This window comes from Artemia franciscana, chromosome 6 (assembly GCF_032884065.1).
Source record: "Artemia franciscana chromosome 6, ASM3288406v1, whole genome shotgun sequence".
In the NCBI taxonomy this organism is placed as follows: domain Eukaryota; kingdom Metazoa; phylum Arthropoda; class Branchiopoda; order Anostraca; family Artemiidae; genus Artemia; species Artemia franciscana.
In genome coordinates, this window is record NC_088868.1 from 16,988,933 (window position 1) to 17,014,993 (window position 26,061).

General features: G+C 35.8%; 1 protein-coding gene across 6 annotated transcripts in view; it reads left to right on the forward strand.

Moving 5' to 3' along the window:
* The window catches only part of LOC136028113 (GTP-binding protein RAD-like), a 196,796-nt gene that overhangs the window by 118,698 nt on the left and 52,037 nt on the right, over positions 1 to 26,061 (forward strand). For all 6 annotated transcript variants that reach the window (XM_065705750.1, XM_065705748.1, XM_065705752.1 and 3 more), the window contains one exon: positions 19,575 to 19,756. In XM_065705750.1, the coding sequence (XP_065561822.1) occupies positions 19,575 to 19,756 (182 nt within the window). The remainder of the gene's footprint in view (positions 1 to 19,574; positions 19,757 to 26,061) is intronic.

Consider the following 26,061-nt stretch of genomic DNA (forward strand, 5'->3'; position numbering starts at 1 on the left):
CCCTTAATTGCAGTATTCATAGAGGCGCTTTGGGTAAACGCTGATCCGAAGAGCGTTGATATTTGAAGTAGCGTTACAACTTTCTCTGGGTTGCAACGGAGCCATTTTGAAGCTCGACAGCGTAGTGAAGACTTAAAGGCCTCATGGAAGATACATCAAACGGTTGTAACGTGTGAGAACAATATGTGGGTAAACACAGCAATGAAACGTCACTATCTCTTTTGTAGTCTATGACCCTTAAGTTTATTGGTGTGGGTAGAATTTCCGTCTAATACGAGTTAGACGGAATATGAGTTAGAGTCCTATAGACGGAATATGAGTTAGAGAGTAATATGAGTTAAGAATCCTTCGATGCCTTAGAAAATACTACAAATTTTTTAAACAATACTAAGAACAGCTCAGCAGTCATCCATCCAGAGCTGTAAACCTCAGCCAAACTCCCTGAAGGTAGTCCCTGCTCAAAATCCTTATGAATTTTCTTCCTCGGAAAAACTTACATCAGGGGCATGCATGATCCACTTGGGGACATGCAAATAAGAAAAGTTACAGTTTTCCCCTTTCTACAGAAGTTATTGCATCAAATTGTCGTTTACCCTTACAAACAACGATTTTTGAATAGTTCTTAGGGTTCATTGAAACACCATTTTCATCGCAATTTAATATCTGGGACGCTGTAAGTTTCTGCTTATCTATCAACTGAGCGAGTTGTGAAAAACAAAGCAAAAACTATCCACAGCCACTATATTAAATCCCATAGCTCTGGCACCCGATGATGACTCGGTCTTACGACTAGAGAGAATAGGATTTGTCTTAAAAAAATTTGTTGACTCAGTCTTGACCAGCTATTTCATTTAAGTTATATAAGCTATACCCATTCTTTGAGCTAACTGATAAGCTAAGGTACGTAGGTCCTTCATCTCAGACCAAATAACAGCATCACCATGGTTTTTAAGTACGTCCAGGCTCAAGTTCCTGTTCTTGGGTAAACACGACTTGAAAGTTCCCAGCAGTTTTATCAATCATATACTCAGGATTTGCCTCTTTTTTTCTCAACGTACCTTTCAAGAGTAGTTTGAGGAACGTCAAACTCATTAGAAGCCTTTAGGTAGCCACATCGACCAAAAATAGTCACACCAATAGCATTGTTCATTGCTTCTGTAAACCAGGATTGTCTGTTTGTCTTTTAATTATTATACAAAGCATCTGAAAATAAGTTAAGAAAAAATACTTACCCAATTTTAATGACTGGTCAGATCAAAATAGTTATGGGCGGAATTGGGTACTTCCCCATTCCATTCCAGGAACGCGCCTTATTATTTGGAGGTTATGGCCACGTGAAAACTTCAAGTAAAGAAACAATAACGCGATTAAAACAAAGACCATTGAACTTACTACAAGTATGACTAGCTATAGTTGTACAATAAAGAAGAGTGTTGACCTTACGTTGATTACAAAATCAATAAAAATTGTAATCCAACAGCAAATAACTAGAAGACAACAGTTTCACTCATCAAATGAAAGGAAACTAAACCAACATGGATGCCATAGTTCAGTTGTACCGAGCTGGAGTAGTTGGAGCTATTGCTACTGGGCGCAGCACCTTTCTTGTCATCTAAAAATCACATACCCCGTTCCACCCCCTACCCCGTTCTACCCCCTGTTCCCCTACATTTAAACATTAGAGGGTAAAAAACAAACACACTATGTACCACGTTGAACAAAAAAGGATCTATGGCGTATTCCCTAATCCTTCAAGAACAACAAACACAACATAAGAACTAAAACACAAGCAATTTTTTTTAGCTATTTGAGCGAGGAAATATTTTGGAATGTTTTCGTGTTTTAGTTCCACGAACTAGTGAGCTGCGAAAATAAAACAGGAGAAACGCGATTAAATTGTAGGTAGAAAGAGAAATATTATTAACCAGCATAAATTAATGTTATTTTCTATGTCTGCACAGGAATTTTGTTGAAGAATCATTTTTGGGAAATGAAATTTTGTTGAAGATTCCATGCTAATACTGTTTATCTTCAATAATAAAACGAAGGAGACACATTACTACTTCATATGCGAAAACATAATTTTCCTTGTTGCTCAAGGTGGGAGACTATAAGTCTCCCAAACGGGGCTCTCAGCAGTGACGATTCCAACGAGAGTGTTCATTTCGATTTAACACCAATTTAAACGGTTTTCATGCTATTGTAATAGATTCCCATAAGTTTGTTTTCGCAATTAACTTTTGACATTAAGGTTCATCGAAATAATGGATACCATTGCCGAATTCTCTTCAAATCGTGATTCTCCCTCGACAGTTTTTTTTTCAAAATGTATTTCTAATTTTTTGGCTACTATACGCTGAAGTTCATTTTCTACTAAGAGAGAGAGAGAGAGAGAGAGAGAGAGAGAGAGAGAGAGAGAGAGAGAGAGAGAGAGAGAGAGAGAGAGAGAGAGAGAGAGAGAGAGAGAGAGAGAGAGAGAGAGAGAGAGAGAGAGAGAGAGAGAGAGAGAGAGAGAGAGAGAGAGAGAGAGGGAGAGAGAGAGAGAGAGAGAGAGAGAGAGGGGGATTGGGGCAACCTTGATCTGATCTAGGTCCTTTCTACATCTTCAACTTGTACAAGCCCACACTAACTACATCCTCTCAATTTCTTTAACTTGCCAATCATCTTGCTTGCAGTAATAGCTAAAAATGAATTTTAGGACGAACTTTAGGCCGAATTATAGGCCACAGTAACCGATAATTTGAAAACACATTTTGGAAAATAAACTGCTAAGTGAGGAAGAACCACCATCTGAAGCTGATTCAGGAATGATAGCTATTGTCTCAAATAATCTGAAAGATTAAATTCTATGGTGCCATTTTCAATAGTCAAAATCGATTGGAGGGCAACTAACCCCCCTCCCATTCCCACCATTTCCCCAAACAAATCCAAATTTTTAGATAGCCATTTTGTTCAACGTAATTGAAGGGTCCAGAAATTATATCTTTGAGAATAACAAACCCCCCATATCCGTCAGGGCAAGGGTTATAAGTTATGCCCTGGGGGAACATAAGTTTCTTAGAGAAAGGTTGATCGTATAAACTTCAGATAATCTTAAAAATATATTAGGGGGGAAATGAACTGAATTAGAACACGCCCCTTTTTTCAGGTCGTCAAAAGGGCATAACAGAAATATCTTAGGAACCATTTGGTGTGTGAAGTTGAAACTAACAGGGCTTGTTGTGAGGGATGTTGAATTAATCGGGACCCGTATTAATCAAAAGAAAATGTATGCATCCTATTGCTACTACTTCTACTCATACTACTACTACGGTTACTATTATTACTGCTTCTATTACTACTACTGCCACTAAACCTTACTACAATTAATACTTCAGCTACTACTTCTACTACTACTACTACTATTAAAACTAAGGATATTCAGGCGAAAAATTTGAGTTATTTAGAAACTGTATGGAATTAAATCGATACACACTATGCCCACATAGGTTGTCAAGATAAGATAAGATTTTTATTCATTACGAAACACACATACAACATTACATTTTACTATTTCCCCAAAGGCTCTTTGGCCTGTAAAAAAGGGGAAAATGAACGAGCCACTTACTCAGAGAAGAAAAAAAAATAATCACTTACTCACAGAGAGAAGAGCAAAAAGGAGAGAGGAAAATATAAATAAAATGAAAAACTATAGAAAACAAAACTAAATAGACTAATAGATTGAATAGACTAAATTAATTATGTAGATCTGTAGATAAAATAGACTCCAATGAAATAATAAGGAAATATATATGCAGACATACACGCATATACACATATAAAAAGAGATAAAATAATTTCTAAGAAGCCAATGAATTTTTAATAATTTTTTTGAACAAACCGAATGAGTGGCACCTTCGAGCTAATTCGGGCAACTTATTCCATACAATATAACTCGCAATTAAAGGATTAAAGTCTGACCATACACAAGGATTAAAAGGAACTTGAATATGATTTTCGGTATTTCGAAGATTATAATTATTCTGATCAGAGGTGAAAGATGGCTGAACACTTAGGGGACGTGGGAGGTCACCATGAAGCTTAGAAAAAGTAAAACATGCACACGAAAGAATATACAGTGACTCGAGATCAAGTAATGGGATAACTCTTGAACGGTTAGTTTCCTTAATGAGGTTTCTAGCTTTATTATAAACCTTAGAAAGTGGTTTTGACAGTGAAAGAAAGGTTGACATCCATACTATTGGACAGTAGGAAACGTAAGATCGGATCAAGGAGTGAAAAAGGATTTCCAAAATTGATCCAGGGAAAATATGTTTGAGTTTCCTTAAAATACCGAGACTCTTGCATATCTTCATTTTAATCAAATCAATGTGACGCTTGAAAGACAAGTTTTCATCAACAAGAATGCCCAAAAAACGAATATATCGATCTTCAGATCTGTGAATTATCCCATTTGGCTGATGAATTTCTGATAACTTGGGATAATTCTGAGAAACATGCGAAAATATCAAAAAATTGGATTTTGAATAATTTAGGGTAAGAAAATTAGCATCAAGCCATGAAATTACTCTCTCAAACAAGTATTCCAAGTTTAATCGAAGCTCGGATTCACAGTTCCCCGAAGTGCCGAGTGTGCTATCATCAGCAAAACAAACAAGGACATCAGAAGATGGCGAACTATAGCTGGCACTATGGGCAAGGGAAGTTTTAGGATGACAGAGTCTACAGCAATGAATAAGTTTCTGCTTTTTTACTGCGTAAAAAAGATCATTTATATAAATCAAAAATAGCACTGGCCCTAAAACTGATCCCTGAGGGACGCCAAAGCTCACTTGTGATTGACAGAAATTAAATTGTGGATTGACAGAAATTAACCTATCATTCAAATAAGATTCAAACCAAGAAAATACATTACCCGTAATGCCAAAATGAGACATCTTCGATAGAAGAATTTCATGGGTCAAGGAATCGAATGCCTTGCGAATATCCAGGAATACAGCAGCCGGAATTAATCCAGAATCCAATGCAGAATGTATAAAATTCAAAAGGGTCACACAGGCATGCTCAGTGGAGTGCTTCATTCGGAAACCAAATTGAAAATCATGAAGAAACTCTTTAGATTTTAGAAATTTAAGCAGACGAGAAAGCATGGCCTTTTCGAAGATTTTACTAAATACTGATAAAATTGAAATTGGTCGATAATTTGCTGGATCATTTCTTGGTCCACCTTTATACAGAACAATAATCCGAGCACGCTTGAGAGGATCTGGAAAAACCCCATATTTAAATGAAAGATTAACAAGTTTTGTAAGAGGCACAACTATTGAAGGAAGAATAGATTTAACTACCTTAGTAGGAATAGAATCTGACCCAGATGAAGATGAGTCTTTCAAGCCATTAACAATTTTAGTAATTTCAATTTCTGTTACTGGCTTTAGAAACATAGACTTAACACAAGACGGCCCGAGGTAAGATCTAAAGTCCGACTTAGACCGAGAAAAAGTAGCTGTGGAAGCGATATTATTACCAATACTAGCGAAAAATGAAGTAAATGCCTCTTGGACATTAAGCTCACCCTCTACAGTCTCATCACCAATGACCAGACTCATAGGTAAAGACCTATATTGAGAACCAGGTTTAAGCACAGAATTTATTACCTTCCAAGTTTTACGAATATCCTTATTACACGCAGCAAAATTATTTAGATAATAGAGAGATTTGGCTTTCCTGCACAAGGAATTATATATATTCCGGTAAATCTTGAATTGACAAAGACGAATAGCACTCGTTGAAAGTGTAGCGCATTTATAATACCTCCAGAGATTATTTTTCCTTCTCCAATTTTTTAGAAGTCCGGATGTCATCCATGGGTTTAGAGGGATAATCCTTTTAGACCTGCGATTAGAAGGTGGTACTTTACAAATGTTAAGAATAGCCTCTTTTATGGTTCCATAAGACGACTCAAATAAACAAGAAACATCCTTGTCATTATCAAATAAGCTCCACAAATTTTTCGCTAATTTAGAACCAAGAAGAGAAAACTCATTCTCACCAAACCTAATAGAATAGGAATCAAACACTTGAGTCCGGTTATTCCTTCCCCGATTAAAACTGAACCGAGAATATATGGGAAAATGATCGGAGATATCAGTAACTCAAATTGAGTTTTTCTTCAAGCAAAGCGTAGAGAAGATATTGTCAATCAAAGAAGCTGTAACTCGTTACTCTTGTGGGGATGGATGTAGTTGGTAGAGTTCCTGCGGCAAGCATGGTTGAAAGAAAATCAACCGAAACCGAAGAATTTGAATCCAACAAATTTATATTAAAGTTACCCATTATGATTAAATGACACGGATGTTTCAATATTATGTCAAGTACTTCCTCAAGATTCCGAAGAAACAACGAAACCGCGCCACTAGGAGAACGATAAATATTGCCTATGATTAGATCAATACCATTAACAATAATGATTAGATCAAATCAATAATGATTAGATCAATAATGATCAACAATCAATAATGATTAGATCAAAATCTTGCAAGCCCATTATTTGTGTTATCACTCCATTAAGATTTTCTCTCAGTTCCACATTGGGGTTTGGTTTCACACCGTAGAAAATTAGGCTATCAAGTAAGGCATCCTGCTCTAGTTGGTCAAACTTGTCTTCTAATTTAGAGATTTTATTTTCAAGCAAGTTCACTGCATTATAAAGTTTTCGAAGGGTTGTTTCAATTTTTTCAAATTTCGCATTATATTCAAGGGAAACCGATTTATAAACTTCGTTCACAATATCTTCACTGATAATTTCCGAAGCTCGGCGATCTTTCATTGTATTTGATACGACACGAGATATATCATTCATTAGGTTAGACTTAGTGCTCATTAGTTCCTCTTGAGTTTCATTTATTATTTCTTTTAAAGTTGATGCTGCTGCAGAAGTTGGAGTTAATGGTGCTAAGCTGGATTTTCCTTTAGTTTTAGCGGGTAGTGATAAGTAGGACTTACTTAGAGTCTTGAAAATATCAGGGGATAAGTGCTGCTCTTCAAAAGCCTTATTTACATCTTTATCTGTCCTCGCACAAGCTTCTTTAAAATGGCCATTCCAGTTGGGGATGTGTGCTTCAGCTATATTATGCTCCGAGTGGGTGCCATAGCAAAAGACTAGATATCTAGCTTGATTTTCCTGGTCTTTGGTGGTTTTAATAACTACTGATGGCCATAAGGGATATCCTTGAAATGAAGCTAGGACAAGATCAAACGGTTTGTATTTTGCCATTTTACAATCTTCAGTCACAATGGGGGGGGGGGGGGGGTGAAAACTACAGGTAACAAATTTCAACAACAGAATGTTCCAATTTGCCGCCCCAAAAGTACTCACGTTTGTAATATGTGCTTGGTTATTTACGCAAGTTCATCAAAGTCTTAGCAAGGACTATATCCAATTCAATTGAAAACTGGTTTAGCTCTTCACTCTTTGAACTCTGATAGTCGAGGATGCATTATAAATGCCTTAGGATCGTTGATGGTATTTTATTATTCTGAAACTTTCAGCGTTTGTTAAAGGGGTTGTTAAAGAAACCAAAGGTACTATGCACAAACTACTACTAATGCTGCTAAAATTATTGTTACCGCATAAACTAAGGGTATTAAGGTAGAGCTTTTAAGAAATATTTAGGCAGATGATGAACTAAATCAAAACAAACCATGAGCTAGTGGCCTTTCAAAAAGGCGACAAAGCAATATCTGAAGAACAATTTATATTAGCAATTGAAACCTATAAGGGTAAGTTGTTGGTGATTTTAAATTAGGCAGAAGGCACTATATTTATACTTTTAATGCTACCACTATGTCAATATAACTAATGACGCTGAAGGTATTAAGATGAAACTCTTAGGGAACGTTTAGGGGTTACAATTAAAGGAGAAAGTTCTGAGCTTACAGGTTTTCAGAAGGGCATATAAGCAATATCATAGGTACAACGACTTTATAATAGTTTGAAATATCATTGAAACTTTACAAGGAGCTACTTCAATTCAAAATTAATAGTTCTGGTGCCCGTTTTAAGAGTAAGAAGAGATTGGAGGGCAAGCAGCCCTTCTCTCAAGCCCATTCATTTTCCAAACGCATCCAGTCAATATTCTGAGACAGCCATTTTGTTCAGCATAGTAGAACGGTCCAGAAACTATGTCCTTAGGCATGTCAACCCCTCACGATCATGCAAAAAATACTGCTTGTTTTAAAATTTGTTGAAAAAGTTTCTCCAACATACAGACAGCAGCCCATACCATGGATTCTTATAGAAAAGAACTGAAAAGACATAAAAGATTATTTTTTCCATCAAAAAGACTATGTCAATAAAAACAAAATATGTTTGAATGGCATTCAATTTTCTTACTTCCATAAATAAAATATTTATCAAAACTTTAAGGAATAAATATCAGTATACGTCAATTAAACTGGCAATCCATGGTCATTTTTTATGCCAGTAAAGTGCAAATTGTGTTCTGGTCTTGATAAAGTATGGGATTTTTAAGCACTACTCGTGCTAATTATTGCTCATTTTCAGTTTGACTAGGCTATTGGTTTAAATTTCTGTTCGTTTTGAGTGCTATATATTTATTGATAGCAAATTTTTGGTAGTTTTACGCTTGAAAAATTATTTGACTTTATTTTTCCTCATTCTTGACTTAATGGAGCTCTTTACTTTTCTTTGAAAAACTTGTTTTGTGGAAAAAGTTTCTTAAATTAATTACTACTAAAGAATAGAAAAAAAAAAATCACGACAAATAAACATGCAACAGGTACTAATATAAATGAGTAAATAAAGCTCAAAATTCTTAAAACCTAAATTGAATATGCAAATCAAGCTTAAAACGAACAAAAATCTCTGCAAACAAGAGTCTGGTTACTGCCCCGTTCCCTAACTGTAAAAATCAAAACCCTACTGCATCATTGGTGCTTCACTGGAAACGAATTGATACCATAGCTATTTGACATTTGGATTATTTTTTAACAAAAGAGATTTCTCAAAACTTTAATCGGAAACATTTGGAAAGAGAAGGGTATGGGGCAGGCTGTCTGCTCTCCTTTCAATCGCAACTCTTAGAAAGACAACTAGAACTTTCAATCTAAATTCGGATGTGCCTTATTCGAAGTCCATACTACCACCAATTCCTTAAGAACAAATTGACAGCTTGCATAACTTGCAGCCCTTGCCCTAGAACAAGGTGCTGGTTCCCCCCTGATCGCTTTTGACTCTTAAAAAGGCAACTAGAACTCTCGATTTCAAATAAAATGAGTTTCTTCAAAAGTTTCATCATAGTTATTTCATCTTTGGACTATTTTAAACAAGATGATAATCTTAGAATTTTGAATCGTATGCATTTAGGGAAAATAGGGCGTGGGGGGGATAGTTGCCCTAAAATCATTTTTGACGCATAAAAGGACACTAGAACTTCTATTTTTCCACTTTTTGAGATCCAAATTCAAATATGTCCTCTTTTCCTAAAAACCTTATATATTATCAATGGGTTACTTGCATAAGTGAGAGCCACTGCTCTGGGAGCTGTTGGGGGTTTTTCAAACCCTTAGTTATAGCTATTTGACTTTTGGACTATTTTGAACAAAATGACTATCACTTTCTAATCAAATGAGCCTCCTCTACAACTCATTCCTCCAAAGAAACATTATATGTTGACAATAGGCAACTGAAATAACTTATTGCCCTTACCCCAGTGGCTGGAGGGGTTGTAAATCCAGGAGGCCTATGTTATTTTAACTTGAACAACTTTGAACAAAATGGCTATCTCAAACCTTTGATAGGATCCATTCGGGGGAAAGGGTGTAAAGGAAGGGGACTAGTGGCTGTCTGATTACTTTTGACTCTTAAACAGGGAACGACAACTTTCAATTTCAAATCGAAAAAGTGTCCCTAAAGCTTATACAACCAACCTTTTTATAATAAAACTTCTATGTTAACAATGGACAGCCAGCATAGCTTACAGCCCTTACCCTTGGGGCCGAAGAGGGGGTTAGTCAACCCTGGAGGCAAGTGATTTTCATCTTAGACTATTTTGAAAAAAATATTCATCTCAAAATTCTGATCGGATCCTGTTGGGGAAATAGTTGTGCTTGTTCCAACCACTTTCGACTCTTAAAAAGGAGCTAAAACTCTCACATTCCAAGCAAATGATCCTTCTCCAAAGTTTATACAACCTCTCCGTCTGTAAAAGCCATATATACCCCGGGGCTTAACTAACAATCCCTCCCCCGGGTTCTTGGGGGTTTCGTCAGCCCTGGAGGTATTGCTATATCGTATATGGACTTTTTTTGGCAAGATGGTAAATTCAAAGTTTCGATATGACATATCTGGTGGAGAGAAGGCGTGAGGATGTCGCAAGTTACCCTCCAATCACTTTTGACTATTAAAAATCACCTGGAACTTTCAATTTCTAATCAGATAAGCGTCTTCCAAAGTTTTTCATGTTTTGGATACAATTACATTTTCCCAAAGGACCTTTTATGCCCTAGGGTATAACACCTACAAGCCTTTCCCCCTAGCTCTTGGGGGCGTTTCGAGCCCGGAAGCATTGTTAGATCATATCAGAATATTTTGTACAAAGTGGTTCTCTCAAAACATACATCGGATGTATTTGGGGAAAAGTGGGCATTGGGCGAGTTTCTTTTGGCTCTTAAAAAAAATCCAGAACTTTAAATTTCCTATCAAATGAGCGTCTTCCAAAGTTTATATGGCCACTCTTTCCATAAGAACCTTATATGTCTAAGGGGCATAACTTACAGCCCTCGAAACCTTGGGAGTTGGGTCAACCCTGTAAGCTTTTTTATGTGATTTTTGGACTATTTTGAATAATTTTTTTCAAAATTTGAATCGGATGCCTTTGGGGAAAAATGGGTGAAGAGAAGGGGCTACTTGCCCGCTGATCACTTTTGACTCTTAAAAAGGAAACGAGAACTTTCTGTTTCCAATCGATGAGCCTCCTCCAAAGTTTTTATGGCCACTTTTTTATCTAAGCCTACGCCTATAACTAAACTTATAACTTACAACCTTTATCGCAGGGCTCTGGGGAGCTGTGGCAACCCCGGAGGCTTTATTATGTGATGCTTGGACTATTTTGAACAAAATAGTTATCTCAAAATTTTGATCAGGTGCATTTGGGGATAAAAGGGTGTGGGGGGGAAGTTGTCCTACAATTACTCTTCACTCTGAAAAAGAAATCTAGAAGCTCAATTTCCAATAAAATGGGTTCTCCTCCAAAGTTCTTCTAATAAAAACCTCATATGGCCTAGGGGTATAACTTACAACCTTTTCCCCTGGGCTATTGGGGGCTTGTTGATGGAAAGTTATTTCATCTGATCTTTGGACTATTATGAGCAAAATGTCATTTCAAAAATTTTGACCAGATGCATTTGGGAAAAAGAGGATGTGGGGACTATTGCCTTCTGATCACTTTGGACTCTTAAAAAGAAAACTGGAATTTTTAATTTTCAATTAAATAAGCCTCCTCAAAATTTTATCCTACTACCCCTTCTATACAAACCTTATCCCAGTGGGCATAGCTTACAGCACTCGCCCTCCGGCTCTGGGGGGTTGCGTTAACCCTGGAGTTTTGGTTATTTGATCTTTGGACTAATTTGAACGAAATGGCCATCTCAGAACTTTGATTTGATGCATTTGGCCAAAAGAGGGTGTGGGGGTGGGGCTAGATGCCCTTCGTTTAATTCGAACCTTAAAAAGGGCAATAGAGCTTGGGACTTTCAATTGAATGAGCCCCCCTTCGGATTTTGTACGAGCATCCCTTCCATATGAAGCCTCGGAAAAAAATAAAACATTGAAGCCTTATGGCCTTTACTATTGGCAGTAATATAGTGTTACCTCTTTTACGTGTGTTCTGTCACTGCACTTATTTTTATGTCATTGTACATTGTACAAATTGTACTTTTTTTGTAATATTATGTTTTGTCATAAGCAAAAAGCGCATATATAGCAATTTCCTTTCAAATGATTTCCTTTCAAATAGTGGAGAAAGTAAAACCAAAAGAAGAAAAACAAAAATGAGTTAAAAATAAGAGACATCAATGTATGTCATGTGAAAAAGTGATTTTCCTTGTTACTCAAGATGGGGGACTGTAGTTCTCTTTAATGGGGTTCCATCTATGGTGATTCCAAAAGTGTGGTTTTAATTTTGTCATATTTTAGTCTCATTTCCAAAATTTCCACAAATTTGTTCTCATAGCAAACTTTTATCATCAAGATTAGTCGAAATAATAGTTACTATTTCTATACCACCTTCAAATGGCGATTTTTCTCCCTTCACAGTTTATTAACCATGTATTGAAGTTTTCGGTTACTGTGGGGTAGGGTTGGTTTTTATGGCACTTGGTATTAATCAATTAACTTATAGCAAATTCTGTCAGTCGGTCTGTCGGTCTGCCTGTCAGTCTGTCTGTCTGTCTGTCCCGGTTTTGCTAGTTTAGGCACTTTTAGATAAGATAGGACGATGAAATTTGGCAGGCGTATCAGGAACCAGACAAGATTAAATTAGAAATAGTCGTTTCCCCGATTCGAACATCTGGGGGTGGGGGGTAGTGGGGGACGGTTAATTCGGAAAAAATTGAAAAAATGAAGTATTTTTAACTTACGAATGGGTGATCGGATCTTAATGAAATTCGATATCTAGAAGGATATGGTGTCTTAGAGCTTTTATTTTAAATCCCGGCTGGATCCGGTGACATTGGTGGAGTTGGAGGGGGACCTAAAATCTTAGAAAACGCTTAGAGTGGAGGGACCCGGATGAAACTTGGTGGGAAAAATAAGCACAAGTCCTAGATACATGATTGACATAACCAGAACGGATCTGCTCTCTTTGGGGGAGTGGGGGGAGGGTTAATTCTGAAAATTAGAAAAAATGAGTTATTTTTGACTTACGAAGGAGTGGTGGGATCTTAATAAAATTTCATATTTAGAAGGACCTCGTAACTCAGATCTCTTATTTTAAATCCCGACCGAATCCAATGTCATTGGGGGGGGTTGGGGGGCCAGAAATCTTGGAAATGGCTTAGAGTGGAGGGATCGGGATGAAACTTTGTGGGAAAAAACACAAATCCTGTATACGTGATTGAAATAACTACAGCGGATCCGCTCTCTTTGGGGGAGTTGGTGGGGTGCATGGTAATTGAGAAAAATTAGAAAATATGAGGCATTTGTAACTTACGAAAAGGTGATCAGATCTTAAAGAAGCTTATATTTAGAAGGATCCTGGACTTCAGAGCTCTTATTTAAAATCACGTTCAAATCCGGTGACATTGGGGGGAGTTGGATGGGGAAACTGGAAATCCTGGAAAACGTGAAAATTGAGGTTTCTTTATCTTACGAATGGGTGATTGGATCTTAATGAAACTGGATATATAGAAAAGTCTTATGTCTCGGATGTTCCATTTTCATTTCGAATTGGATCTGGGGACATAGGAGGTTGAAGGGGGGAAACAGAAATCTTGGAAACCGGAAGTTTTGGAAAACACTTAGAGCGGAGAGATCGGGTCGAAACGTGATGGGAAGAATGAGCACAAGTTCTAGATACGTGATTGACTTAATTGAAACGGATCTGCTCTCTTTGGGGGAGTTGGGGGGGGGTGTTAATTTGGAAAAATAGAAAAATTGAGGTATTTTTAACTTAAGAACAGGTGACCAGATCTTAATGAAATTTGATATTTAGAAGGAACTCATGTCCCAAAGATCACATTTTAAATTCTGACCAGATCTGATGGCATTGGGGGGAGTTGGAAGGGGAAACCAGAAATCTTGGAAAACGCTTAGGGTGGAGAGATCGGGATGAAACTTGATGGGTAGAAGAAGTAAATATCTTAGATACGTGATTGACGTAACCGGACTGGATCCGCTCTCTTTGGGGGAGTTTCGGGGGGTCCAGTGCTTTGGCGATTTTGGTGCTTCTGGATGTGCTAGGATGATAAAAATTTGTAGGCGTGTCAGGGACCTGCACAAATTGACTTGAGAAAATTATTTTCCTAGATTCAACCATCTGAGGGGGGGGGTGAAAGGAGAGGAAAAATTAGAAAAAATGAGGTATTTTTAACTTACGAGTGGGTCATCAGAACTTAACGAATTTTGATATTTAGAAGGACCTTGTGTCTCAGAGCTCTTATTTTAAATCCTGACCGGCATTATGCCTCTGATTTTCCTTTTAAATCAATTTTTTGATTCTTATCATTTTGCTAGAGCTCATGCCATATGAGCTCTTGGTTCTTGGCTCTTCCAACCTCGTCACAAGTGCCATATGAGCTCTTAGCTCTGGTTTAATAGGTTTTTCTAAAGAGCCAAACATGACCAAAGAAATGCTAATAATAATAGATAAATAATAATAATAATTTATTTCTTACCCACTTACAAAAGGGAAAAAGTGGAGTACAAGGAGAAAAACAAAGAACTACAAATAACACAAAAAAAAAAACACAAAAACAAATAACACAAATATAAGAAAAAGAAAATATAACAATTTAGCAAAAGAGGGGGATAAGATGATTGTTAGGACCAAGACAGATTGGCGCTTCATCAATTAAATTTGAACTTAGTTTTTCCACTGAAAGAACAATATCCGTTGCCTGATATTTACTAATTAACCTTCGGTTCCGAAATGATCGTGGTAAATAAAGTAGGAACTTTAAATATAGATAGTTATCCGTCTTGACCCTCTTTACGTCACCTTTATTCAAAAGCATAAAAAAAAAACAGCACAAAATAACACAGAATGATCGATGAAACTCGAGTACAGCTTTGTAAGTGCTTGTCGCCGGAAATGTCCACGATTTGCAACAATTTTAGAATACCCCAGTTTAAGCTGAAATTGAATGTCCCTAATCATCTGAAAACGAAAAGAACTTAAAGAATTGCAAACAGAAATCCCAAGCCATCGAAAAGAAGTAACTTGTGGTACGGAAAAAGAAATGCAATCCAAAGGATGAGACGAACTAACCCCATTAAATATAAGAAATTCACATTTATCTATATTTAGCAATAATCCAATTCTTGCAAATGCATCAGCAACGGATCGGAACTGTAATCAAACAGCTCGTGGTAACAAACTACAAGTAAGGAGCGACTCGACTCAATTGTAACCCAAAACTCTAAAATCGGAATTTTAATATCAATACATAGCCTACATCAAAAGAATTACCTTATTATGCTGATTCCAATTATAGAAGATTCATCGAGTTTAGTAGCATCCATCAAAAGTTATGAGTTTGAGAAAATTTACTAACTTTAGAAAATAGAGGCAAACACCCCTTAACATTAAAAGTAATCTTAATGCAAATCATACCATCAGATTCAGCGTATCAGAAAACCCTACTGTAGATGTTTCAAGCTCCTATTTGCAAAAATGTTGAATTTCGCCATTTTTGCCAGATAATAGTTCACGGATGCGTGTTCATTTATTTTTTTTTTTTTAAACACAACCAATCAAAATTTTGAGATAGCCAATCTGTTCAACGTAGTTGAAAAATCCAGAAATTATGTCTTTTAGGATGAACAGCGCCCCCCCCCCATCCCTCTGGCCAAGAGTTATAAGATATACCCTTGGGACAAATATGGTTCTTATCGACAGGGTGGTCGTACAAACTTCGGAGGGGGCTCATTTAATTTGAGACTGTAAGCTATAGCGCCCTTTTTAATAGTCAAAAGTGATTGGACGGCAACCATCCCCCCTTTACCCATACATCCAATCAAAATTTTGAGATAATCATTTTGCTCAGCGCAGTCGAAAATTCTAGTAATTATTTCTTTGAAGATTATAACCCCTTCCCCCATAGCCTTCAGGGCAAGGGTTTTAAATTATGCCCCGGGAACATGTAAGGTTTATATAGAGAAGGCCAGTCATATAAATATCGAAAGGGGCTCATTTGATTGGAAATTAAAAGTTCTTGTGGTTCTTTAGCAGTCGAAAGTGACTGGAGGGCAACCAGCCTCCCCCCAAACTCATCACTCCCCCAAACACATCCAGTAAAAATTTTGAGATAACAATTTTGTTTAGCGTAGCTGGCATGTCCAGCAATTATGTCTTTGAGGATGACAAACCCTACACATCCCCCAAGGCAAGTGCTGTAAAATTATACCCCTGGGGTACGTAAGGTTTTTTGGTAAGGGTAGAGGTATAAACTTTGGAGGGGGCTCATTGGGATGGAAGTCAGATGTTCTATTGGTGTGTGAAGATTCAAAATGATCAGGGTGCAACTAGCTTCCCTCGCTTCACGTTTTCTTTTCTCCAAACCTACCTGGCAGAAATTTTGAGATAGCCATTTTATTCAAAATAATCCCAAAACCATGTTTCAAGGCCTTTGAGGTCGAAAAAAACTCTCAAACCTGGGCACAAGGGTTGTAGATTATCCCCTTGGGACATATCAAGTTTTTATGGAAGGGCGGTTGTATAAACTTTAGAGGAGGCTCTTTTAATTGGAAATTGAAAGTTCTAGCTCCTTTTTAAGAGTCAAAAGTGTAGGAGTGCAATTAGACCCCCCCCCCCCTGACACCGTTTTACTCCCAAAAGCATTTGATCAAAATTGTGAGATGGACATCTTTTTCAGAATAGTCTAAAGGACATATAACAATGTCTCCAGGTTAACGCAACCCACCAGATCCCTAGGGCCATATAAGATTTTAATGGTCGGTCATATAAACTTCTGATGGGGCATTTAATTGGAAATTACAAGCTATAGTAGTTCAGAACTAAATTTGCACTTTACTAAAAAAAAAACAATGGTCGTGGAATGTCAGCTCAATATACTGATATTTATTCCTGAAAGTCTTCATGATTTTTATTTATTGAATAAAAAAAACAAGTTTTTTTTACTGCTAGTAAGGAGCGACATTAAAACTTAAAACGAAAAGAAATTATTCCGTATATGAAAGGGGTTGTCCCCTCCTCGACGCCTCACTCTTTGCTCTAAAGTTTGACTCTTTCTCACAACTCCACTTTTTAAAACAATAAAAAACTTTTTTTATTTAATTTCTGAATGTTTTTTAATTAATGCATGTTTTGATTATGGCTCACCGCGTATGAATCATTAAAACGAAATTTGCATATCAATTTTTTTGATATATCAAAAAATTGACACATCAATCAAAAATTTGACATATCAATTTTTTTTGATATATCGAAACTTTCTCATAGTTTCGATCGGACGATTTTGGATAAAAGAAGGGATGGGGGGGAGGTGTAGTTGCACTCTAATTTTTGGTTACTTAAAAAGTCAACTTAACTTTTCATTTTTTTACGAATGTTTTTATTAGTAATAAATATACGTAACTTACAAATTAACTGACGTAACGAACTTCTATATTTGTATATTTTTATTACGTATATGAGGGGGTTTGCCCCCTCGTCAATGCCTTGCTCTTTAAACTGAAGCTTTAATTTTGTCCTAATTCTTTAAGAATGACTCCTGAATCACAAAGGCCATAGAATAAATACCTTAAATTATTAAAAATACTGTAGCGTAAAGAATGAGGTACTGTGGAGGAGACGAACCCCGATATAGACGTAATAATTCTTGTTTGTCTTAAGTTTTAATGCTGCTCCTTACTTCCAGCTGAAAACACTTTTTTTTTATTTATTCTCTTATTTATTTAAATAATGCTAGAGAATCCTGCAGCCCCTTCATAGAAATTTTCTTCACTCATGGTAAATTCCTCCAAGGAAAGATCCTCCCACATACCCCCCCCCCCCCTTAACGTAAAAAAGTTCCCCTGAAAATGTCTGTAGACTTCCGAATAGCCATTAAACAATGGTAAAAGTTTGCAATTTGCATCCCCCCCCCCTTTGACTGCAGGGGATTAAGTCTTCCTGAAAGACATAATTAATAGGTTTTTCGACTATACTGAACAAAATGGCTATCTCGAAATTCCGATCCGGTGACTGAAAAAACATGAGCATGGGAGGGGGCCTAGGTGCCCTCCAATTTTTCGTCACTTATAAAAGGGCACTAGAACCTATAATTTCGTTAGAATGAGCCCTCTCGCGACATTCTAGTACCACTGAGTCAATACTATCGCCCCTGGAAAAAAAACAAAAAAATAAAAATAAACACGCATCCGTGATCTGTCTTCTGGCAAAAACAGATTCCACGTTTTTATAGATAGGAGCTTGAAACTTCTACAGTAGTGTTTTCTGATACGCTGAATCTGATGGTGTGATTTTCGTTAAAATTCTATGACTTTTAGGGGGTGTTTGCCCTATTTTCTAAAATAAGGCAAATATTCTCAGGCTCGCAACTTTTGATGCGTAAGACTAAACTTTGCTTCTAACTCTGTTATTTATTTTAATTTCTTTTCGTTTTGGGTTTCATCTATATATTGATGGCGTTGGTGGTAGTTTTACGTTTAGAAGATAATTTGACTTTATTTCTGCTCAGTTTTGTTTTAATGGAGCTCTTTACTTTTCTTTGTAAAACTTGTCTTGTAGAAAATGTTTTTTAAATTAATAAAAAAAAGTTAATAGATTCAAAAATATGATTATCTATATCACCCGAAACATAAAGAATTGCCGAATTTTTTAAACGAAAATTTGCGTATATAGATTGCTTGAATAAATTTCAGTATCTATTCAGACATTATCACGGACTAACTTTACAAAATAGATCTCGATTTATAAATTAATTGACTAGTTTAAAGACCATGGAGCTTTAGATGTATATTTCCAAGGCACTTGAAAAACTTTTTGAGAGCTCCTTCATGTTGGTTCAACTTGATCCCTTGTTTTTGAGGCAAGAAGATAAGACCATGGCTTGTGGAACAAGAATAAAGAAAGGCAAAAATTGCGGAGGAATGACTTTTCACTATTTCTAAAAACTCTTGTGCCTTGGAAACAAAGTTCCAGGAATAGATAAGGGGCCCAAGTTCGAATTCCATACTTTTCCTACTTGTAGTGCTAGAAGAATTTCCTGAAGTCATTTCATACCTATTAAAAATAGAAAAGTCCCGCTTAGAGTCCTCTTCTCTCAAGCCTTGGACCTTGGAAAGCTCAATTTACTGCATCTGGTTCCTAAGAAAACTTCTTTTTCTTCCTCTTTGCAAGCTTTAAATCAACTGTAGGACAACTTATGTCTGTTTGAGCCCTAGATATACTCTTGAAAGTTTCTTGTTCGTGTCACAACACGCTTCCAAGTTTTGGGAGAATTAGATACTAGAATGTTTAAGTTAAGATAGATGCTTGAAACTTTAAGTGGAGAGCTTCAGTTTGGTAGGTAAATCAAGGCATCGGCTCAAGTTCTATGAGGAATATCACCGTATTTTCTAAGGATAAACATGATGCAGTTGCCTATTCCTCTTTTTATGATAGAATCACTTAAGTATTCGCGGTTTTATCCAGGTCTGAAATTCATACATTTGGTACCATTATAACACGAGGAAGTAGATGGTAGCACCATAAATCATTTTAATGAGTGAAAAACAGACATTTTTGCTCAAAGAAGCCAAGTTAATAAAAATACATAGACAAAGCACGTCACTTGTAATGTAATGAAACCCATATTTCTTTATATTCTAGTACAGAAAACATAACACCGTCTTCAACTAATGCCCCGTCTTCTCGATGTTCTTCGGTTAATGAAGACATCCAACGAGCCCCATATCGAGTTTTGATGATCGGTGCAACGGGTGTTGGCAAAACCGCCTTAACGAGACAGTTCATGACCTCTGAATACCTGAATACCTATGAGACGTCATTTGGTATGTGGTCTTCGGTTTCTTTTTTAGTTTTTTTTTGCGTAAATGTTTCTGTGTTTGGCAATACAATTCTAATTTCATTAAAGTTTTGTAAAGAGTAGGATTGAACTTTAGTATAGGTTTTTAATTTTTCTTTATTGACAAGCATTTGAAAAAGAATCAAGGATCGAATCTCAAGTAACCAACTGCTGCCGTTTTCAAGCGAGCGGCTGCTGGTAATCCTAGCAGTTCTTGCATCACAACCAACCAATGTTAGTTTTATTTATATCAAACAGATCGTGGTAACGAACTGTAGTAAGGAGCGACCCGGCTCAATAGTAACCAAAACTCTAAAAAATGGAGTTTTGATATCAATAGCTACATGAAAAGAATCGCATTTTAATGGTGATTTTAAATATATAAGTTTAATCAAGTTTAGTCTTACCCATCAAAAGTTACGAGCCTGAGAAAATTTGCCTTATTTTAGAAAATAGGGGAAAACAACCCCTATAAGTCATAGAATCTTAACGAAAATCACAGCACCAGTTTCAGCGTATCAGAGAACCCTTTTTACTGTTTTAAAAAGTAGAGTTAAGAGAAAGAGTCAAACTTTAGCGTAAAGAGTAAGGCGTTGATGAGGAAGCATCTCCTTTCATATACGAAGTAATTTCTGTTCGTTTTAAGTCTTAACGTCGCTCCTTACTTTCCTTTAAAAAAACTTGTTTTTATTTATTTAATTGTTTGAAAGAAACCAAACAAGTTAATAGTATTTACGGACAATAGAACTTGTATTGCGAAAGTTTGGAAAAAGCGGTACAAATAAAAAGCAAAAAAAAAAATGTATCGCTGTAAACCTGAAGATGCACATCCTATGAAATTTCTTCTTCCATAGAAATGATGATTTTACGCATGTTTTGTTTGTACTGTTAAAGAAAATAGCACAATTTAACTATGTTACAGAATTAGAGAAAATTAGCAACATTTCCAAGAATTACAATATTGAAAAAGAAGCATTGAACACACATTGTTGATAATAAAAAATAAACCAATTGATCCATAAAATTGTGTAGAGCGATGATTTTACACTTAAAAAACAAAAAATTCTTGTCAAGATATTTGTTTGGTTATACTCGAATGAAAGTTTACACTTTAAACCTAATTTTCTCTCTTGTCATTCATTAGAAAGTTCTCATAACCATAAAAAAAAGGGAGAGCTGCTACTTCTTTTTTTGACAGTGAATCTATTCAACCAGTTCGTTGTAACGAACTGCAAGTAAGGAGCGACTCGGCTCAATATTAACCAAAACTCATATTAACAAATACACCGAAAGAACCGAATTTTTATGTTGATTCCAAATATGTAAATTTCATTAAGTTTAACGTTACCCATCAAAAGTTATGAGCCTTAGAAAATTTACCCAATTTTCGAAAATGCGTGGATGCACTAAAAAAAGTCAAGTTATCCTGATGAAAAAACGCCACCAGATTAAGCGTATCAGAAAACCTTACTGTAGAGGTCTCAAGCTCTTACATACAAAAATATGGGATTTTGCATATTTTTTTTTCTAAAAGAAAGGCCACAGATGCCTGTTAATTTGTTTTGCTTTTGTTTTCCACTACTGACCGTATCGAACCAGTGATCCTAGAAGACCAGGAGAGGTTTCATTTGACCGAAAATTAAAATTTCTAGTGTCCTATTCAAGCAATCAAAAAGATTGGCGGGCAACTAGCCCTCTCCTATGATATATTTTCTCCAAAGACACCTGATCAAAACTTTTAGATAGTCATTTAATTCAACACAGGTATAAGGCCCAGAAATGTCTTTGGATACGACATGACCCCCACAGTCCCCGGGGAAAGGGGTGTAAGCTATGAAATTTGCCCATTGTTAACATATAGCATTTGTTATTGGGAAATAAACAGACATTTATTGGAAAGTATTTCTTCGAGGGGGGAGGGGTTCACTGGGAGAAATTCCTGTGGGTAGGCAAGTCTCCGAGGAGAATTTTCTTTTAAAAATTTTAATTTTACAAGGGGAGGAGGGATGGAAATATCCTGGCATAATTTGAAAACGATCAAAAATTCAATAAAATAACAAGTTTTTCTACTGTAGGCAAGGAGCAACATTAACACTTAGAACGAACATAGATTATTCTGTATATGCAGGGGAGGCTGTCTCTTCCTCAACCCTCACTCTTTAAGCTAAAGTTTGAGATTGTATCACACTTCTTTAAGGAATACTGCTCGAACACAAGGCCCGTTGAATTTGAATGAAAAATATTTTCAAAGAACTAAAAGGCTTTAGTCTAAAGAGCTATCATTAAGAATGGCCTAGCCCCCCTTCCCCTCATATACAGAATAATCTCTGTTCGTTTTCAGTTTTAATGTTACTCATTATTTTCGATCGAAAAACTTGTTTACTATTTATTTAATACCGGCTTAAGAGAACGACTAGTACCTAGGTAACGGCAACGAATTACTTTACTAGGTCATGCTCATCAAATCATGTTTTTTCTCTTCTATTTAAACCATTGTATCAATTAAGGTAGAAGATTTCGGTAAGTTTCAGAGGTTTTGGCTTGAGCATAGTCAATGAAATACAAATTCTAACTAGTAAATTCTTATAGGGCTTTTATACATAAAAGAAAAAAGAAAAATTCTTAACTTTTTTTCAAATAAAATACATATGCTATGTAATTACGATCCATATTTAATAATATTTTTGTTTATTTGTCTGTAAACTTTGGAAACTGCAAACGCTAGGGACACAATTCCATAATAACTATATTGGTATTTTAAAATTCAGCCCCATTTCATAACTAAAATGCTGCAATTCGCGAGAGCAATTTCATTGTTATGTTTGGATTGATTCAAAATTTTGCTTCTATCGTAAACTATATTTTAAAAAGGCAGAATCTTTGAAAATTCCGTTCAATTGTCTTACAGGATTTAGCTAGTGCAAGAAAAATAGTCATTAAAAATGCTTAAAAATTGCATGTTAACTATTCAAAACCCCAAGGCCAACAAAATATCATTCTATGGCTATCTTTGTCCCTAAGCTTTAGTTAGAACCCGCATAAAATATTTTCATTACCAAATTTGTTTTATTTTTATTTCAGTAATCTGTTGCTTCTAAACTTGGTTATTTTTTGGACTTGGAGGATTTTACTTACTAGCTTGAGATAATTTTTTGTTTGAAACGTGAAAAAATAGTCACAAAAATACACTCAATTCTTAGAAAGTAAAAAATAAAGAAAAAGCTTTTTAAAAAAATTGATTGAAGCTTCAGCTGCATCTCTTAAATACTCCAGAGCCTCTCAACCCTTTTTCTCTCCTGTCACTAAGCTTGAGCTGAGAAATCAATAAATACAGCTTAATAATTAATTTGGCTAGTGAGAAAAGAACAATATTAAACAATACCCAACACTACTGGAAATTGAAAAATAAAATGTTACACTTCCGAACTAATCAAAATAAAAAAAGCTCTACTGCACCATTATGAATTACTTACAGCTATACTCCTTCACATATAAGGACAAACATACTATCGACTATATAAAGACAGACAATTTAGTATCATAGAAAAATTTTCAAATTGGTTAGTAGTAGTAGTAGTAGTATATTTTATTAACCAAAAGAAATAACACAGACAAAATCAATCGGTAGCACACCAAAAGCGTTGCAAAAGGGTGTGTTACTAACAAAAAGAACAAAAAATAGAAGAAAAAAGAACAAAAACAATGAGTTAATCTAAAATGAGCAGAAAGGTAAAACCGTGTACCGAGAAAAAAAAATTATATAAATAATTCATACACATTCAAACAACATAATATCATGATCCCGAAGCAAAAAAAAAGAAATCAAAAGAAAAAACAATAAACAATTGTTTTCAATACTAAATCAATCAATCTCAATCTATTTCAAAGGTATACCTACCAAGAAACCCCACACGCAGCACGGCCTTAAATTGATTAATGGGCAATTCTTTAATGCTTGGAACAAGCTTATTCCATAGCTTAGCCCCTGTATAAATAATTGAAAAGGCAGTCCTACTTGAAACTAGGCGACGAACCTCAATATCTCCACTTGTTCGAGTTCTATGATCATGAATATTAGACCTATCCAGAAAACTTCCCGTAAAACATTCTGGAACGCACCCATAATGGTGCTTATATATAAAAACCAGTGTATAAAAATCACGCAATCCGGCTGCAGGCATTATATTTATCATACTATACATTGACCTGACCGAATCCCGGTTCCCTATTCCACAAGTGATCTAATGGCATTATTCTGCAGTACGTGGATTGGGCGAAGTATTGAGGGGAATGTCCCAAGCCATACAGACGAGCAATACAAAATATACGGATGAATCAGTGAAAAATATAATAACCGTATAACATTTGAAGGAAATAAATGTTTTAGTTTACGGATAATCCCTAAATTCCGCGATAATGTTCTACTTATAGCTTTTACATGGCACTTAAATGATAAAATTTCGTCAATAATAATCCCAAGGTACTTAACGGACTTTGATCGCTTAAAAATTCCCTTCGGTGTAGCTATTTCCATAATCCAAAGATAATAATTTGGGGACCGTGAAAAGATAACAAAATTTGAGTTATTTATATTTAGGTCAAGGCGGTTTATCTTCAACCAAAGACATGTCATAGTCATTTCTGCATTAATTGTTGAGCTGGTTCCCGAAAGTGCGGGATTCACTATATCCCCTATTCTAGAAGTAGTTGCAACAGCATTTGACAGATCATTTATAAAAATCAAAAAAAGAGTAGGCCCTAACACAGAACCCTGGGGGATACCATATTTAACAAGACTCTTACTTGAAGAAAATCCATTAATGTGAACATAATGCTCTCTGTTTTGGAGATAATCACAAATCAAGGCTCCCTTTCCTGAAGTCAAATTGAATTGGATTTAACAGATTATGCAGTTCCAAATGATCATAAACTCTAGTGTTAATACACTTTTCTAGCAGACGAGAAATAACAGGTAAGACTGAGATAGGCCAATAATTTCCAAGATCATTCTTATTACCGCCTTTAAAAAACAGGGGTAAAGTTTAGCAATTTTCAAGCAATCAGGAAACGTTCCCCGTTTCAAGCACAAATTTATGAGAGAAGTAAGAATATCAGCAACATAAGGAAACGCTATTTTTAACACCAGAAGATTGAGTGAATCACTACCTGCCGACGTATTTTTCATCCCAAAGATAATTTTCTCTACTTCGTCACGAGAGAAGGGTCTCATATACATAGAAATATCAATTGGAGTCTTCATAAAAAACTCCAAGGGAGGATCATCATCAGAAGATACTACACGGGAAGATAAATCTACGCCAACATTAGCAAAATGTTTGGAAACAGCATTACATATCTCTTCGGGTTCCTTCGTTGGTAGGCCATTCTGCATTACTACTTCATCGGGAATAATAGAGTTCTCTGTCGATATCACACTTTTAATTATTTTCCATGTTTTTGCAGGGTTACCACAAGTCTCAGTGAATTTATTTACGAAACTTTTTTTTTGTATTTCTCAGTAATTTATTCAGGGCATTTCTATAATTTCTATAAATTCTTAAGCAGATCGGATCATTTCCATTATTTATGGAATTCTTATAAAGTTTATCTCTTTTATTAATACAGCGCAACAAGCTAGGCGACATCCATGGTTTCTTAGGATTACTTTTCCTTGATGACGAACGAACCATTATAAATGTTTTTGTCACTAACAAAATTAGTTTATCGTAAAATCTTTGAAAACTCGTATTTATATCATCCGTAAGGTCTATTAAATTATTCCAATCAACTTCTGTAAATGGAATGTTATTGGTTTTTCAAAGGCCTGTTTAGTTTAACACCACAACGGAAGCTCTTTTTATTGTTAGTGTGAAATCCCTATGCCTCTAATGTCCAATTTATTTGTTGCTTTTAGAAAGCTTTTGTTTTCAAGCCTTGTCGTTGTTAGTGCCATTGAGGCATGTTTGTTTTTCTTTCAAGACAACAAAGGAGTGAAATCAATCAATGACAATGAGCCAAAGAGTAAAATCAAGGTGTCGCAAATAGTATCCATAGAATCATGAATATTGTTCATCAATGTTGCAGCAGTACCTGCAACAATACAAAGATCGAACCACAGCCTACAGTTAATGAAATTAAAGAAAAACGTTTTCTACAAAATTTTCTAGTGAGAAAAAATTCACAAATAACATAAACTCAAAAAATGAACCTTTAATTGAGATTCAACTGAACAATGGTGTCTAATTGCGAAAATAAATTTTTGTGTGTTTCAGAAGAGCCTGAGACTCCTCA